We start from the raw sequence: 16410 nt of genomic DNA, 5'->3' as shown, positions 1-16410 counted from the left end.
GACTCTTGAAGATTTTCAAAGCCATGGAAAAGCCTGGAGTAATTTTACTTCAGTGGAAATAAAAGAAAAACACTCATCTTCCTTTATGAAATTTTTGCTGATATTTATTTACTTTTGGTCTCAAGTGCATAGAGGTGAAAATTTTCATTTTCAAGTAATCTATCCAGTGCTGTGAGTTAATTACGCCACTTCTTTGCAGTTTCTTAAGGCTAAACAATAATTGTTTCATCAACTATTTATTCAGCATGGTCAGTAATCCTTGCGACAACACAACTGGGGGTATGTTTAATAGGTCTCTCTTAATTTAAGGATGCCATTTTTTTAGGAAGGCTTGATCAGGAAATTGGTTCAACACATTTTTGAGTTTATTGAAATATTAGGTCATTCAGAAAAGAGATGCTCTTTATATATTTTGTATTATTTGAATCAACAGCTAATGATCAACAATGTGAATCCTAGTTGAAAACACTTTGAGAATCTGGAGATTAGTATAAACCAGTTTTTCCTCAACCTTTGGTCTCCCAGACTTTTTGTACTTAGAGTCCAAAAAGCCCCAGTCAGCAAAGCCAATGGTCTGGGATTCTGGAAGCCAAAACCCAGAATCTGATGGACCAAATACAGAACCATTGTTGTAGACATTATATAGTGTATGGCTGAGGTGGAGCTTTAACTCAAGACCTGAAGATGACCAGAATCAATTCCAATAAAGGCTCTAGACTCCTCTCTTCTCTAAGATCCACTTCCTCTCTGAGAGGTTCCCTCATTGTTCTCCAGTCATTGAGTTAAGAACATCCAAAAAAGAGAAAACAGTATGTAAACTGTCAGCTCTTACCGGGCATTTGTAGGTACCAGTTCAATATTGACTGACATCCAAAATCGGTTGAGAGTGCTTTCCTCCACCTGCATATTCCTCATTCAGGGGAAGGACAGAGAACAAGGCTGAATGCTTAGATAAAGCACAGATGGAAAAAGGTTGTGCTCTACTCTGACTTACAGACCTCCCCCTGATTTCCCCACAAGTTCATAGGTGATAGATCTTCAGTTTCTCCAAAGGCCCACCTGAAGGTCCTTCAGAGTATAAAACAGTACATCATGTTGCTGTGTGCCTTCACATTTCATCATACAAAACTAAGTAGAATTCAAAATATGGTCATTAAAAGTCAGAGCAACACACACAATCTGCAAGATGGTATTATTTGAAAGGAAATTATCTGGAAGTGCACAGATCTTTTGGATCATAAGCAATATATTGCACTCATTCCACTGAATTAATTATCCACAAGAATATGCTGGATGTTATCACTCCTTTCATTCGCAAATTGGCTTTCAATCTCTGCTTATAAATTAGGCTTTTGGCTGTGATTGTTTTAAGTGTTGATTTGGGAATTTCCTAGAAATGGAATGTCATTTTATCACATCCATTTTATCAATGGTTTATGGCCTTGGGTATTGTTTAACACAAAAGTAACTCAGCTTGTTGGTTTTACAAAAAACTGAATGTAGCTTGTAGCTTTTGATTCATGCAGAGCTTTAAACATTCTTTTTTCACAGAGATTATATCTGGAACCAGCTTAGATTTTTCCCAAAACGCCTGACTGAGCTTCAGGGACTTCCCATTAACCTACCTTGAACAATTAGCATAAACTATAAGTACATAAATAATCTCACCTCACAATAGCAGGAGGCTTGTAATCATTCAGCAGTACCCCCCCCCCCCCGGTTTATCTGGAGTGTTGTGCTAAAATGAATATTCTTTCTCCAAATATTCTTGTCCTTTCTTCATCTTTCCAGAAGTCATAGGAAGCATAGGACACCCCTTTGAAGGGCAACAGTTGTCTTTAGAAAGGGAGAACTAGAAAAATGAATTGGGTATGAAGCCAGGGGGCAAAAATGCAAAACAAAAACAAAAAACCCAACTTCAAACCCCAATCATGGCACAAAACCAAAATATGAAATTGACAATTGTTGGTCACTGATGATGGTAAGACAAGTATGGCATTTATTACACATCTTGGTGAGAAACTATCTGCATTCCTTTGCAGTGTTTAGAAATAGTCCCCTTTTGTTCCAGAAAGATGGATTCAAAGACTTCAAAAAGCATGCAATGCTTGGTTATTGCATGGCACAGTTCAAGGACACCCAGGCAGCAACTAAAATCTGAGAAGAAAAACTGGGAAGCAAGAAAAGGGTTGGGGTGAGGAGCTGGGGAGGAAGAAGACCAGGCAGAAAGAGAGTATGAAAGAAGCATGCTAAACCTAATATTGTGACTACTAACCTCTTGTAGGGATGTTTAGCATCTATAGTAAAACAAAGTGAGTCAGTCTAGTACAATATGATGAAAATGGTATAGAAACAAGAGAAATGACCGGATGATCTTATAAGGTAAAAGAATAACATTTGTCATCTCAGGAAATCATCTTAGGAAAGTAAAGAAAATAGATAAAAAGTTGACCTATCCTTGGTTAGAAGATCCCTTAAAACAGTGGTTCCCAACCTTTTTTTGTCCAGGGACCACTCTCCAGCATTAGTACCAACAGGGTTATGAATCAGTTTTTGGCCAACTTTAGATTTGGCTTGGTTATTTGGGGTGCTGATTCAGAAAATTGCATTGGTTAGACCACATTAGCTCTAGTTTCTGATACAGAACATATGCCATCCAATAGTCACCATTGGCTTCCACAGAAAACCATATTTAATAAGCCTCAGCACTATAAGAGGATTTTGCAAGACCTGTCACTTTTATTGCAACAGTAAAGATGAGGCCGTGGACCATATTTCAGTTCTTGTAAACTACTGGTAGTCCATGGACCATAGGTTGGGAACCACTGCCATAAAATCTGCATTTCATGTAAGATTGTAAGCTAGCAACCATTGTTGGAGTCGAAGCCTCATGGATTCTCCTTCCAGAGAAAAGATAACCAAGAGACTAACTTCTTGAGAAAAGGAGAGAAAGTGACATCTGTAGAGAAAGAGAAGCAAAGGCATGAAACCAAAAAAAGATACAGAAGTGAAATCAAAGGCAAGCATTGTTTATACTCTTTCACTAATTAATTTATACAAGTGTTGATGCTTCTCTGCTTCCAACACGTACAACTGTAACTTTTCTTGGTCAAACTAAACAAATCCAAGGAAATGTGTAGAGGTTAAAGATATCTACCTGCAATGTGCATTAAGGCACTAAGGCCACAACACCCAAATGCAGAAAGAGTATATACAAACAGTTCCAGGTGTAGTCAAATATTACACAAAGATGCCAAACACTCAAAGGAGCATGCAAGAGGGAAATTCAAATGTCCATTCCAACTCAAGAACCAATTACCACTAAATATCAAAGATGCAAGATTGAGTCCACAATTCCAAAGTTGATGTCCAGGGATCATCCAGGCTCTGGAGATCAAGGATGCAGGGTCTTCACTCAAGCACTGACATTGCAGCCGGCAATCAGGTAGCAAACCCCAGTCTCTTAAATTCTTCTTTCACAGATGTTACCTGTTGCTGGCTCTCTTCTCAGCTAACCTCAAACATCTTTGCAGCTGAGATCTCTTTACTTAATGCCACAAACACAGGAACAGTTAACTCCTCCTCAGTCTGCTCAGCAAAAGTCACTTGCATTTGGTCAGCAGGTTGAGTAGTCATTCCTTCTACAGATGTTCCTTCAGGACATGGGAGTTGCTGTTCATTGCTAGGCTCCAGTTCTACTGCTGAGCCTTCTATCAGCAAGCCCTAATTCAAGCTCTCCACACTGTCCATGTCAGGATGGGCTCTGATGAGGCTATAAGGTTGATATAATGAGCAGCCGCTAGTGATGTCATTGAGGATAATGCATTAAGCAGTAACCACAGTTGCACAGAGCACACCATTAGGGTGGCCAGTTTGGAATCATCTCAGGCACTCAAGTGTCTCTAGGCCAAAACCTGAAACTTAGGGAGATCCCTAAGTGATGTCATTTAAGTATTACACATCAAGCACCAACTGCAGTTGCTCTTAATTTGTCATTGACTGATCTCTCAGAATGAGAGAGGGTGGGGGAAGGAACATATTGTTCTACTTCAAAATTAGAACAGAAATCCAACTGAAAGTGGTGTTCCCAGATGAAGGTGAATTTTGGGCATTATTCCGCCTCACCTGTTTAGGGATACAGGATAAGGAACAATTAATTTACTCTAGCCGGTGCAGACCAGAGCAGAGTGTATACCTTGGTGCTATAACAACTGTGAGGAAAGGAGGAAGCTAATTAAGTAAATGCATAGACCCTATGGAGAGTCTCTGCAAGTTGTGGCAAAAAATTAATTTATCTTTGGAGATTGTAACACACTGCCGTATCAGCTAAGCTGGAGATTTTCATGCATTGCTTTCTTCTTGCCATGAGATGAGCAATAAAACTTCGAGTCTCAGATAACCCAGTATATCATGCATTGTTTTTTAATATAGAAAAATAAGTATACACACACTTCTGTAGAGAGTATTTTTACCCTGAGATTCCTTGCTCTTGCCATGAAAATTGGAGAAGAGGATCTACGACAGGCATGGGCAAACTTCAGCCCTCCGGGTGTTTTGGACTTCTGCAACAGAAGCTGCCTCTCAGCTCATGTCCAGAGCTTGGAAAAGTTATTTCTCCAGATGATAGCAAAGCATAGCCATTCCCTTGCTATTATGGAAAGATGTCAGCTGACAAACAGTAGCTTAGAAGTAACATAATCTCAGAAGATCAGCTATGGTAGCTTCAACGTTTAATGAGCACCAAACAAAATAAGAGAGGATTTTTGTCTTCAGGAAGTCAGTAGCTCTGAAAACCAGAGGCATTTTCCTGTTCCTTTGATAGTTTCTTGATAGAAAGTTACTTGTACCCTACTTTGCAGAGTCCCTTTGGGGGATGAGGAATAGACTGCCATTGCTTCCTGAATCTTCTTGTCAAATTAGAATCTCCTGGACCTAGATTTTAATTCCCACAATGGCCCAAGGCATCTGTTTTTAATAAGAGCAAAGGAACCAGTGCTAGAAGAGATATATTTCTTATTTGTGTTTATTAGTACTGAGACTTTCATGACAGATGCTGAAATTTCACACTAATATCAAAAGAAGGAAGACCCTGTGACTTTGAGGGAGCACCTTGCTTGAAGGTGAGTAGCAGACAAAACTCAATCGTTTCCCTATTACAAATTTCCCTACAGGGTAGACAGCTTCCATTATCTGCACGTCTGCAAAAGCCATTTCAACAGGCAATATTTCTAACACGGCTTGCATCTGGCTTTTTTTTTTAAAGTGTCTTAGCAACAAGGTGGGGGCAAAGCTCATCTTCATTCTAAGCAAAGCTTTCCCTGCTAATTTCGTCAAATCAAGGGCATTATTTGAAGAAATCAGAGGCACAGCTGCAATGGCAATTTGTGATCTGATGAGATATAGTGCCTACTCTTTTACGTCTTCAGACTCATGACTGCTCTAGTTTATCTGGTGCCAAGAAATCTATTAGGCCAGCATTTCTCAACCTGCGAGTTAGGACCCCTGGGGAGGTTGTGAGGGGGTGTCAGAGGGATCAGCAAAAACCATCAGAAAACACAGTATTTTCTGTTGCTCATGGGGCTCTGTGTGGGAAGTTTGGACCAATTCTATCGTTGGTGGGGTTCAGAATGTTTTCCTTGTAGGTGAACTATAAATCCCAGCAACTACTTCCAAGTGTCAAGGTCTATTTTCCCCAAACTCCACCGGTGTTCACATTTGGGAATATTGAGTATTTGTGACAGGTTTGGTCCAGATCCATCATTGTTAAAGTCCACAGGGTTCTCTGGATTTAGGTGAACTACAACTTCAAAACTCAAGGTTGATGTCCACCAAACCCTTCCAGTATTTTCTGTTGGCCATGGGAGTTCTGTGTGCCAAGTTTGGTTCAATTCCATCATTGAAGGAGTTCAGAATGCTCTTAGATTGTAGATTAACAATAAACCTCAGCAACTACAACTCCCAAATGACAAAATCAATCCCCTCAACCCCACCAGTATTCAAATTTGCACATATTGGGTATTTGTGCCAAATTTGGTCCAGTGAATGAAAATACATCCTGCATATCCGATATTTACATTACAATTCATAACAGTAGCAAAATGACAGTTATGAAGTAGCAACACACATAATTTTATGGTTGGGGTTCACCACAACATGAGAAACTATATTAATGGGTTGTGGCATTAATAAAGGTTAGAACCACTCTATTAGGCCATAACTTCTACCGAAGTAATATTTGGGTAGAAGCATGTACTCTTCTATCTTATAATTTTTTTCATCTTCTTGAAGTCAAGGTTAAGCAACTACAAATGATCCAAAAAGGATGGTGGAGGGGATCTTCTATTAAGTCAATTTTTAGCCACAGAATGGACAGAGACTCTTGGAACAGCCATTATTTAAATCAGAGGGAGGGTGAAACCCCTAACCTCTAAACTTAATCAAGCTTAGGGGGAAGAAACCCCTAGCCTCTAAGATTAATCTGGTGCATATGTAATTACAACATGTCCCTTAAACAATTTGGAGGTGCCTTTCTTGATTGCTCATATTGCCAATAAATTGGAATCTCTGATCTCAATGATGAATTTGAAAAAAAAAATGTTCATTTCCACAAAAGCTCACATGAAAATAAAAACAAGTTAGTCTTAAAAGTGCTGCCATTTTTGTTTTTGTCTTCCCCCTTCCTTCATCCTTTTTATATTGCAAGACTAACATACCTATGAAAGTTCCCTGATCCCTAAAGTCTTTTATATTGAGAGGGAATTAAGTGATCCCATCCCCAAATATTGTTTTCAGTGAGAGATAGTGAGAGTTGTAAACATGTGTGGAGGATCACAAGTTATTCACCTTTACTTTATTTCCAAGCCAGTAAGATCTTTGCTCTGTAAATCTTTGTGTGACAGGCAGAGAGACAGAGAAACAGAGAAAGGTTTTTTTTAAGAGAGCAATTCTAACACTTGCCTCAGTTCATAAAGTAGGAAGAAAAGCCATAGATGTTATTTTGATCTCATGGGAGTTAAGGTGGGACAATAATGAAAACAATAACAGAATTGGAGAAACTATTCCAATCTTCTACTAAAACCTTAATGTGCTCATCCGGTTGCCAGTGGAAGACAGCGATGATGCCCATGATCTTAGAATCTGTATCTGAGTGACCAGATGTTCTTCCGTCCTTGATTTAAGGCTTTGATCAAGGATGGAGGAACATATGATCACCCAGATTTTGCTGATTGCAACCAACGTTAGTTCTAAACAGTATTGCCAAAGGAGAAAAACAAAATGAGTTGGTGCCCAAACACTCCCTTCCACTTGTCTTCCCTCCTTTCAATGGTTTTAGAGCAGGCATCCTCAAATGCTAGCACTCCAGCTATTTGGGCTTCCAATTCCCAGAATTCCTGACCTTTGAACAAGCTGGCTAGGACTTCTGGGAGTTGGGAGATTGAAACAGCTGGAGGGCCACCATTTGAGGATGCCTGATGATGATTCATAGTTAGCTCAATGCCAAAAATTATTCCATTATGTCTCTTCCATTTCTCTGAATAAAGCATTCATTTCTCCCCCAGCTTTTCTAAAAACAGTTGCAAGGAACTTGTTTAACTTCTCTCTAAATTCTCCTGGGAAATTTATGACAACATAGCATCACAGACAGGTACAGGAGAAATAAGTCATCAACTGTGTTCAACCTGCCTTTGTCCTTCTCTTTAACAAAAGCATGGCAAAACCAGCAGGTAAAGTATTTATGTGGTGGGAGGCCTCAAAACACCATTTAAAATGGCAGGGGATGTAGGTAGGTGAGCAGGAAAATGTGATTGCACTGGAGGGACAAGGCTGAGAGTAAATGATTTGGGAGGAAATCATTTTAAAGCTAAGAGGTCCATTTAGAAATTCCTGCTAAACTGAATATCTCTTGCTTTGCATTCCTTTGGCTAATACACATAACCCATGATTTTTGCAAACTTTGGCTACATCCATATTGAATAGTCTAAATGCCAGCATGTCCAGATGGATTTAAATTGATCTATACAACCTTTGTGTTGAATGGCAATAGTGTGTAACCAAATGGAGCAACTTCATGAACAGTGGCATCACTTGCACAATTTAACTTTTACAATCTTTAAAGAAGTATTTTTTAAAAACTGGTAGAGCTGGCTATACAACTTAATCCGCCGAATTTTAGGCATAGAAGATATTAATATATTATAAACATAGAATAACTAATAATAGATGAAAAAATTATGATGGATATATAAATAGATATGTATATAGAATTGCCTTCTGTATTGTGTAGAGTTATAGATCTGAAACTACTTAGTGACTATATAGTCATGATTGTAGCACTATTGCCATGATTATAAATTCCACCCACCATCAAACACAACAGTCAGCAGCCACACTGAGTGATGGAAGTCACTTCAGCTAACAAGGTGGATGCAAAATGATGGCATTTCCAACCTCCTCTCACTAGCTAGTGAGGTGACAAGTTCGGTTTTAATCTTGGTAATTGGGAGACAAAGGCAGGAGGAAAGATGTTGCCTAATGCCGAGTAGCTAACTATATGAATGGCAGATGGTATTATAGTAATGTAGCCTGGTGTTGGCTGGGAACCAGAAGGGAGGTGTGATAAACTGGCCAAGAGAGACCCCAGGAGACCCCAGGCTTTTAACTAGTGTTCTAATATGTGTAGTGTCCCAGAAAACCACTGTCTCTGTTCAAGTCACAACCAATCGGCTGGTATTTGTTAATATATTCCAATTCTCTCCCCCCCCCCAAAAAACCCAACTTCCTTTGTCATTTTTCTTTGTTTAAGGGCAGCTATTCTGAGGTCAGAGATAGAATGTCCAGGCAGATTGAGATATTCTGCAACTGTTTTTTTGTATATCCCCATTTCTAATGTCGGATTAATGTCCATTAGCATTCGGCACCGAAAGCTAATCTGTACCAACGTTACCAGCCTCCTCCTACAAGGTTACTTAGATATGCATTTGTAACTGTGTAGGCAATGTAGATTTATAAATTATTTGATTGATAAGGCATGACTGTATTTGACATATTGATATGATCATATTTTATTTTGGGTAACAACAATAGATTTTTAAAAACCTTCAGCAGAACTTAGACATTCTACATTGGACAAAAATGTCCACCTGCTCCTGTATAAGAATTTATGCATATGTAAATTAATGGGGTAAATCAACAAGTGGCTTGAAGGCATGCATACATGTATGCACATGTGTGCAAACACATAAGATGAAAACAGTAGGCCTGGGTAACAACGCAAAAATTTGTTTCTAAAATCGATTTGTAATTGGGTTTTTTTTTTGTTTCGATATTTAAAATAATTACAAAACTTTCCCAAAAAAAAGTTTCGGTATTTACGAAATTTCGTAAATATTTACAAAACATTTTGTAAAGATGGCGCCCTTTTTTTTTCAATATTTTTTAAATATTTTTAAAATTTAATTATTAATTTAGTAGAATAGGGATTAATTATTATTAATTATTATTAAGGAGGGAAGGCAGGCACTCACTCTGGCGGGCCCTCTCGCTCGCCGCTCGCTCGCCCCTCTCAGCATTCAGCAAGCATCGGCAGGCGGCCATCTTATGTATTTCCGAAATGGACGGAAATACAAAATTTTTTGGCGCCTGCTGTTTCGATATTTAAAAACACTTCCAGGTTAAAAAAAAAGTTTTGTAATCGTTTCGTAATTCAAAAATTAACGAATTTTTTTAACGAATTACGAATTAACGAAACGAATTGACCAGCCCTAGAAAACAGTGTTTCCACTTTTGCTTTCGCCTTCACTTCTGCTTTCTTCCTCTATTGCTGCTGGACTACCCAGGGATAATATTGTCTAGTTTAGTGTTTCTCAACCTTCCTAATGCCACAACCCCTTAATAACAGTTCCTCATCTTGTGGTGACCCCCAACCATAAAATTATTTTTGTTGCTACTTCATAACTGCAATTTTGCTACTGTTGCAAATCCCCCAAATTTGGATACTTGTGGGGATGGTGAAGGAAGATTGATTTTCTCATTTGGGAGTTGTAGTTGCTGGGATTTATAGTTTACCTACAATCAAAGAGCATTCTGAACTCCACCAATTATGGAATTGAATCAATCTTGGTACACAGAACTCCCATGACCAATGGAAAGTACTGGAAGGGCTTGGTATGCATTGACTTTGAGCCCCCATGACAGAAAATACTGTGTTTTCTGATGATCTTTGGCAACCCATCTGACACCCTCTCATGACCCCCCAGGGATCCTGACCCCCAGGTTGAGAAACCTGATCTAGTTCCTATTTTAACTGTACATGTTTCTAGTCCTTTCCTGGTATCTGTTCCTATGGCTTTCATTTATAAACATTTCTCTACACCAGGACTAAGCTCTACACCTTGAAAAGCTGAAACTGATTTTCTCCAAGTCAAATCTCTGCATTGAAGACCAAGAATATGCCTGATTGCTTCCTTTCTGGGCCCTTGGCAGTTCCACATGGAATCCATGGGATTTCTTAATATATCTGTGAACATATGTGCAAGGAGTCATAACTCAGAGTCAGAAACATGGACTGTACACTGAAGGTTACAGGTTTCATTCTAAGCATCTCATGTTGAACAGGAATTTAAAAAAAAAGTAAGAAGAGAGCCTTGCTTTAAAGCAGTGATTCCTAACCTTTGGGCCTCCGGGTATTTTGGACTTGAACTCCCAGAAATCCCAGCCAGCTTACCAGCTGTTAGGAACTGTGGGAGCTGAAGTCCAAAACACCTGAAGGCCCAAAGGTTGGGAACCACTGCTTTAAACCCTAGTGAGTGGATGCTATTCTTAGCAGACATTACTGAGCTAGATTGACAATTGGTCTAAAGCAGTGAAAGACAAATTCTTATATTCCTCCAGAATTGAATAATTCATTTATAATCAAAAGATTGCTTGTCTCCACAAACAAGCACATTTAATAGATTGAGACAGATTTGGCCCATGAACTGAAAGTCTTTCTATTATTAGCAAATGTAATATGCCTATTTGGTTGTTTAACTGGCTAAAATTAAATCATGGTCAGCTGCTCTGGCATTTTTCTGATGTTGCCTTTAAATTAAGCATTGCTATTTTTGGATCAGGACAGTTCCCACGGGCTAGAACTAAATGTAATTGGTTAAGTTACTTATTGAACAAAATAGCACTGAGAACCACAAAGTATTGGATGATTTTTTTCTTCACTCTTCCAGCTGTTGAAAGCTCCACAATGTTGTTTTTTTCATACAATTCCCAGATGCATAGCTTCTTTTTAAACATCTAAAGAGGCAGAAAAAAAGAGACAAGAATACTCTTTGTCTGTAAAGCTTGTGGCTGGGTATTTTTGAGTTAAAGTTATCAGAATTCAGCAGACTCATTTATTTTATGTTTCAAAAATGTGTAATGCAGATTTTTAATGACTCTCCAGAGTCCATCTGAAAGGTTTCTCACACCTTTGCGACATATTCACTTACAATCAGAGCATCCCAAGAAACTTTGTTGTGTTTGCAGTGCACTTGATGGCTAATCCATTGTTATATGCTTTATAGCAGTGTTTCTCAACTCTCCTAATGCTGTGACCTCCTAATACAGTTCCTAATGTTGTAGTGACCCCCAACCATAAAATTATTTTTGCTGCTACTTCATAACTGTAATTTTCCTACTGTTATGAACTGTAATGTAAATATCTGATATGCAGGATGTATTCTCATTCACTGGACAAAATATGGTACAAATCTGAATACTGGTGGGGTGGGGAGGGGTATTGATTATGTCATTTGGGAGCTGTAGTTGCTGGGATTTATAGTTCACCTGCAATCAAAGAGCATTCTGAACTCCACCAACAATGGAATTGAACCAAACTTGGCACACAGGACTCCCATGAGCAACACAAAATACTGGAAGGGTTTGGTGGGCAATAACCTTGAATTTGGGAGTTGTAGTTCACCTACATCCAGAGAGCACTGTGGACTCAAACTATGGTAGATCTGGACCAATCTTGGCATGAATGCTCAATATGTCCAAATGTGAACACTTGACATTTGGGAGTTGTAGTTGCTGGGATTTATAGTTCACTTACAATCAAAGAGCATTCTGAACTCCACCAATGAGAGAACTTCCCACACTGAATCCCCATGACTAACAGAAAATACTGTGTTTTCTGATGGTCTTTGCCAACCCCTGTCACACCCCCTTGTGACCCTCCCCCCAGGGGTCCCGGCCACCAGGTTGAGCAACACTGCTTTATAGTAATTTAGACAGCAATCCCATAAACATTTTCATGGGTGAAAGTCCCAATGATCCCAACAGAACTTACCTCTGGGCAGAAATATGTCAATTTCTGAGCCTCCAGCCAGCTGTAACATATAGTTGTGTGGGTGGTTGCATTCAGGAAGACATGGTACCAGTGAGACTGGTTGTACTTTAAGATGACCTGAAATGATTTGATAGAAACATGCTATGCTTTTGTGGTGCTTTGAGTTCCTGACTCAGACTTTGGGAGATCAGGTTTTGAATCCCCACTTTGCCATAGAAACCCACTGCATGGCCTTGGACAGAACAATTTAAAACAGTACAGTTTAAAATAATGCCACACTCTCTAAAAGCTCTTTCCTTTTACTAAAAGCTTGCATAATTTAAAAAACAAAAAATCACTGGCTGTGGCAGAACACCAAGGAAGGGATTGCTTTTAGTCTCCTTGGAAAGGGAGATTCAAAGTGTAAGGTCAGCCACCACTTTTGTATTCTCACCAATGAAACCTCTGAAGGCCTTCCTGCAGATCCCAGGGGCTGAACAGGCTCATGCAGAAAGATATACTCTATCAGATAGAGAGGACTGAGCCATACAGGGCTCTATAGATCATATAAATGATCTCCCCTCCCCTCCCTCCCCTCCCCTCCCCCTCCCTCCCTCCGAACAGATCCGAATACAGAACAGAAACATAGAGTTGTTGTTGTTGTTGCTGTGTGTGTACAAGTCACACAGAGAAATGAATGAAATGCACCTTCTCTCTTTCCGGAGGAACGTCCTTGGGACACGTGCTTTATGGAAGGAGATGGATCCCTTCCTTCCACAGGCAGGAAGGCAACTCTGAATCCAACTCTAAGGGAACAGCTCTAGCTTCATGACATAGATGCTGGGTCCAGGGCTCCTCCTCAGGGCCAGATATACATCAGAGTAACCTAGCTAGTGTGGACATATCTCGGAAGGCGTATCGTAAATGTTATCAGAGGATAGGTATTTAGCACCCATTTGCTTATTGGTTTATCTATCCATAACCCATTCACGTTTAGGTCAGTTAATACAAGTTCCCAATGTTACCTGACTAAATGTAGACCAATGGTTCTCAACCTGTGGAGCCTCGGGAGTTTTGGCCTGCAACTCCCAGAAATTTCAGCCAGTTGACCAGCTGTTAGGATTTCTGGGAGTTGAAGGCCAAAACCTCTGGGGACTTGCAGGTTGAGAACCACTGATGTAGACCTTGCATATACAAAAAAAAAAAAAAACATATTGGAGATCCAAATACATTGTATTGTCATATCTGTTCTCTGTGGCTGGAAAATCATCTCCCATATATTGGCACTTTTCTAGCATAGTTTTATATGGGGGAGGGGGGTATATAAACTATTTCTTACCATGTAGTAATGTTGTGATGAGAAACTAACTGTGACAGTTCTGAGCTACACTTTTATTGTCAACTCTCACAAAAGTAACAGAAAAAGCACTATTTGGGTCAGTTAATGATGATCTATGTGGTCTCTTCCAACTCTATTATCATATGATTCCAATATCACCCTCCTAGTCACTTTTGCCATCAACTTCTGGTCGATAAACATCCCATTTTATCATACAGTCTTTCACTTGCTCATCTTCCAACTGAAATGTGTAAAAAAAAATGTATTTTACCATTATTACCAATTATCTGTTCACAATATGTGCGTAACCTACTCTTTTGGATTAGTGAGAGAGTGCTTCATGTTAAACTCTTCTACACCAATTATGTAACTTCAAATAAAGAAACACCCTAGGCGCCATGTATTCTGCCATACGTAGGTTCATATAATGCAGTTCAAAGCAATTAAACAATATTCTATAGTATTGCAGATGGGGCCTAGTTGCAAGGGTTGTCTAAACTGTTGTTGACATGGAGGCAGCCTCAGCTGATCACAAACACTCTGATGCAATGGATGATGTCACTATCGGGATGACCTTCAGGTCTGAGCAGAGATGGCAGCTGGGAGGGAGAGAGGCTGGTCACTTGCAAGACAGCCAACTACTGTCCAGTTGTTTCTTTGGATCCGTTACAGATGCGGTTATATGCGGCTTGACTACACTACATAGAAAAGCCAAATTTACCTTGAATTCAACATAGAGTTTATCTGCTATGCACATGTATTTTTGGTGAGTATTCTAGGTTTTCCCAGTTTAATACTATTTTGCCCCATTTAGACAAAGTCTGGGGATGCTACTTCTTCTCTATCACATGGGAGTCTCATTCTGACATTAGCAGACTCGACTGGTGACAGACAGGCAGTCGCGCAGAGCTCCATGGCCCCCAAGAAATGGTGGTGGTGGTGACACGAAGGATGACGTCCCAGTGTGGCCAAATTGGAAATATGAAATTTCCTTTGCGATGTTTCTGATCCGTTCCTGGTTAATTGACCCGCAGTTGGGGAAAGAAGAAACCTTTCTCAAAGTTTTTAGTGCTTTATATTTTAGTAAAGTGGAAACATTTGGCATCTTTTACATTAATTGTTATTTAATAGAACAGAAATACAAACATGCAAGCAAGCAGAATAAAGACTCTACAAAGGAAGAGGAAGAGACAAAAATGTTTTTCTATATGCAAAACTAAATGACAGCCAGGAACAGAACTCTAAGACGATCATCCTGATAGATGCAACCCACACTGCTCAGAAGTCCAATAGAATGACTCTGTGAGACGGAGCCCCCAGCCAGTGGCGCAAAGGGTGAAACCCTTGTGTCAGCAGGACTGCTGTTTTGGAACCATACGCCTTGTGCCGTGTCCTCAAGCCCTTTCTTTCTTTCTTTCTTTCTTTCTTTCTTTCTTTCTTTCTTTCTTTCTGCAGGAGCACAGCTTGGACTGCAAGCCCCACAAGCACCAAGGGTGAGGCCAAGCTTTCAGACAAAGCTCCAGACACATCAAAACCCACCCCGCCCCCCATGGTACAAGTATGTCTGGATACGTGGTACCATGAAGATCTGTATCATGAAGAAATGCTCACACGTATGCCTGAGAAAGACCCAGGCCTGTTTGGTTGCCAACGATGCAAGGAGAAGGATGCAAGTGGCTTCCAACTGACATCAGAGCTCTTTGGTTGCCCCGTTCCTCCTAAGGTGAGTCAAATGCAGCACAGTACAAAGTTTGTTCTAGAAGTCTTTGGTAGTCTTTGCATTTCCTTGTCTGGTTCATCAAAGCAGTTTGAACTGGTCTGGCTGGGTTCCCGGCATGGGGTCTCCACTCCTATTCCCTGCTGGACTTCTGATCTGGGAAGGGAGCCAGGTGGGGTGCAACAGGCATCCTGTTTTAGATCTGCGCCCAAAATTGGGTCCTTCACCAAGCTGGTGAAGCTGCCTTGTGTCATGTGATGTCCTTCTTATCATTATCCTCAGGTGAAAAGCCTCACAAGTGTTGGGATGTGGCAGAGATTTCAGCCAGGGTTTCAGCCGGATCAAGCCCAGTCGGAAGCATACTCTGTGCCAAACACTTGGAGAGAAAGGTGAATTTGTGGAGACAACAGGAGACAACAGCACCAGGAGTGAGAGCCAGGTGGAATCAGAGGAAATCAAGAGAACCACGACGCCAAGGCATTTGGCCTTCTTCTTCCTGATGGGTTGCCCAATGCCCGTTCCTCTCCTCAACTGCCTGGATGTTGGATCCACTTCTGGCTAGATTTGAACTAAACAGGAAATCACAGTATTGGCCAGTGGTGAACAGAACTGAGCCCAAAACATCTTGAAATGAGAGTAGAAGGCCATGGTTGAAGGAAGGCAGACTGAACCGTCCTCTTTTCTTCTGTTTTTTTATACTTCCCACCAGTTTGAAATCCCAAAGACTTGAGATGTGTGTTCAGTTGTGGCAAAAGTCTGACTGTTCAATCCCTCTCCCTCCCCTCTCCCTCCCCCCTCCCCCTCCCTCCCTCCCCCTCCCTCCCTCCCTCCCCCTCCCTCCCCTCCCCTTCCTTCTCCCCTCCCCACATCTGACACACCACACACATCACACAGAACACTTCATCACACAGAACACACACTTCAGGTCATACATAATACACACACCTCATACACCAGACAAACCACACACATCACACATCATACACCACACACATGTCACACAACATGCTATATTCCTGCTTCTTGGCAGAATGGGGTTGGACTGGATGGCCC

General features: G+C 40.4%; 1 protein-coding gene across 1 annotated transcript in view; it reads right to left on the bottom strand.

The window, feature by feature from the left end:
- Positions 1 to 12250: 12250 nt before the first annotated feature.
- Positions 12251 to 16410, bottom strand: part of KCNS1 (potassium voltage-gated channel modifier subfamily S member 1) — a 56926-nt gene continuing 52766 nt past the window's right edge. Inside the window, exon 4 of the mRNA XM_067468168.1 lies at positions 12251 to 12439. Within this exon, the coding sequence (XP_067324269.1) occupies positions 12260 to 12439 (180 nt within the window). The 3' untranslated portion in view covers positions 12251 to 12259. The remainder of the gene's footprint in view (positions 12440 to 16410) is intronic.

The sequence above is a fragment of the Anolis sagrei genome, chromosome 4, assembly GCF_037176765.1.
Source record: "Anolis sagrei isolate rAnoSag1 chromosome 4, rAnoSag1.mat, whole genome shotgun sequence".
NCBI lineage: Eukaryota > Metazoa > Chordata > Lepidosauria > Squamata > Dactyloidae > Anolis > Anolis sagrei.
The sequence above is the reverse complement of the archived record's forward strand: the minus strand, read 5'-3'. Positions and strand labels throughout refer to the sequence as shown.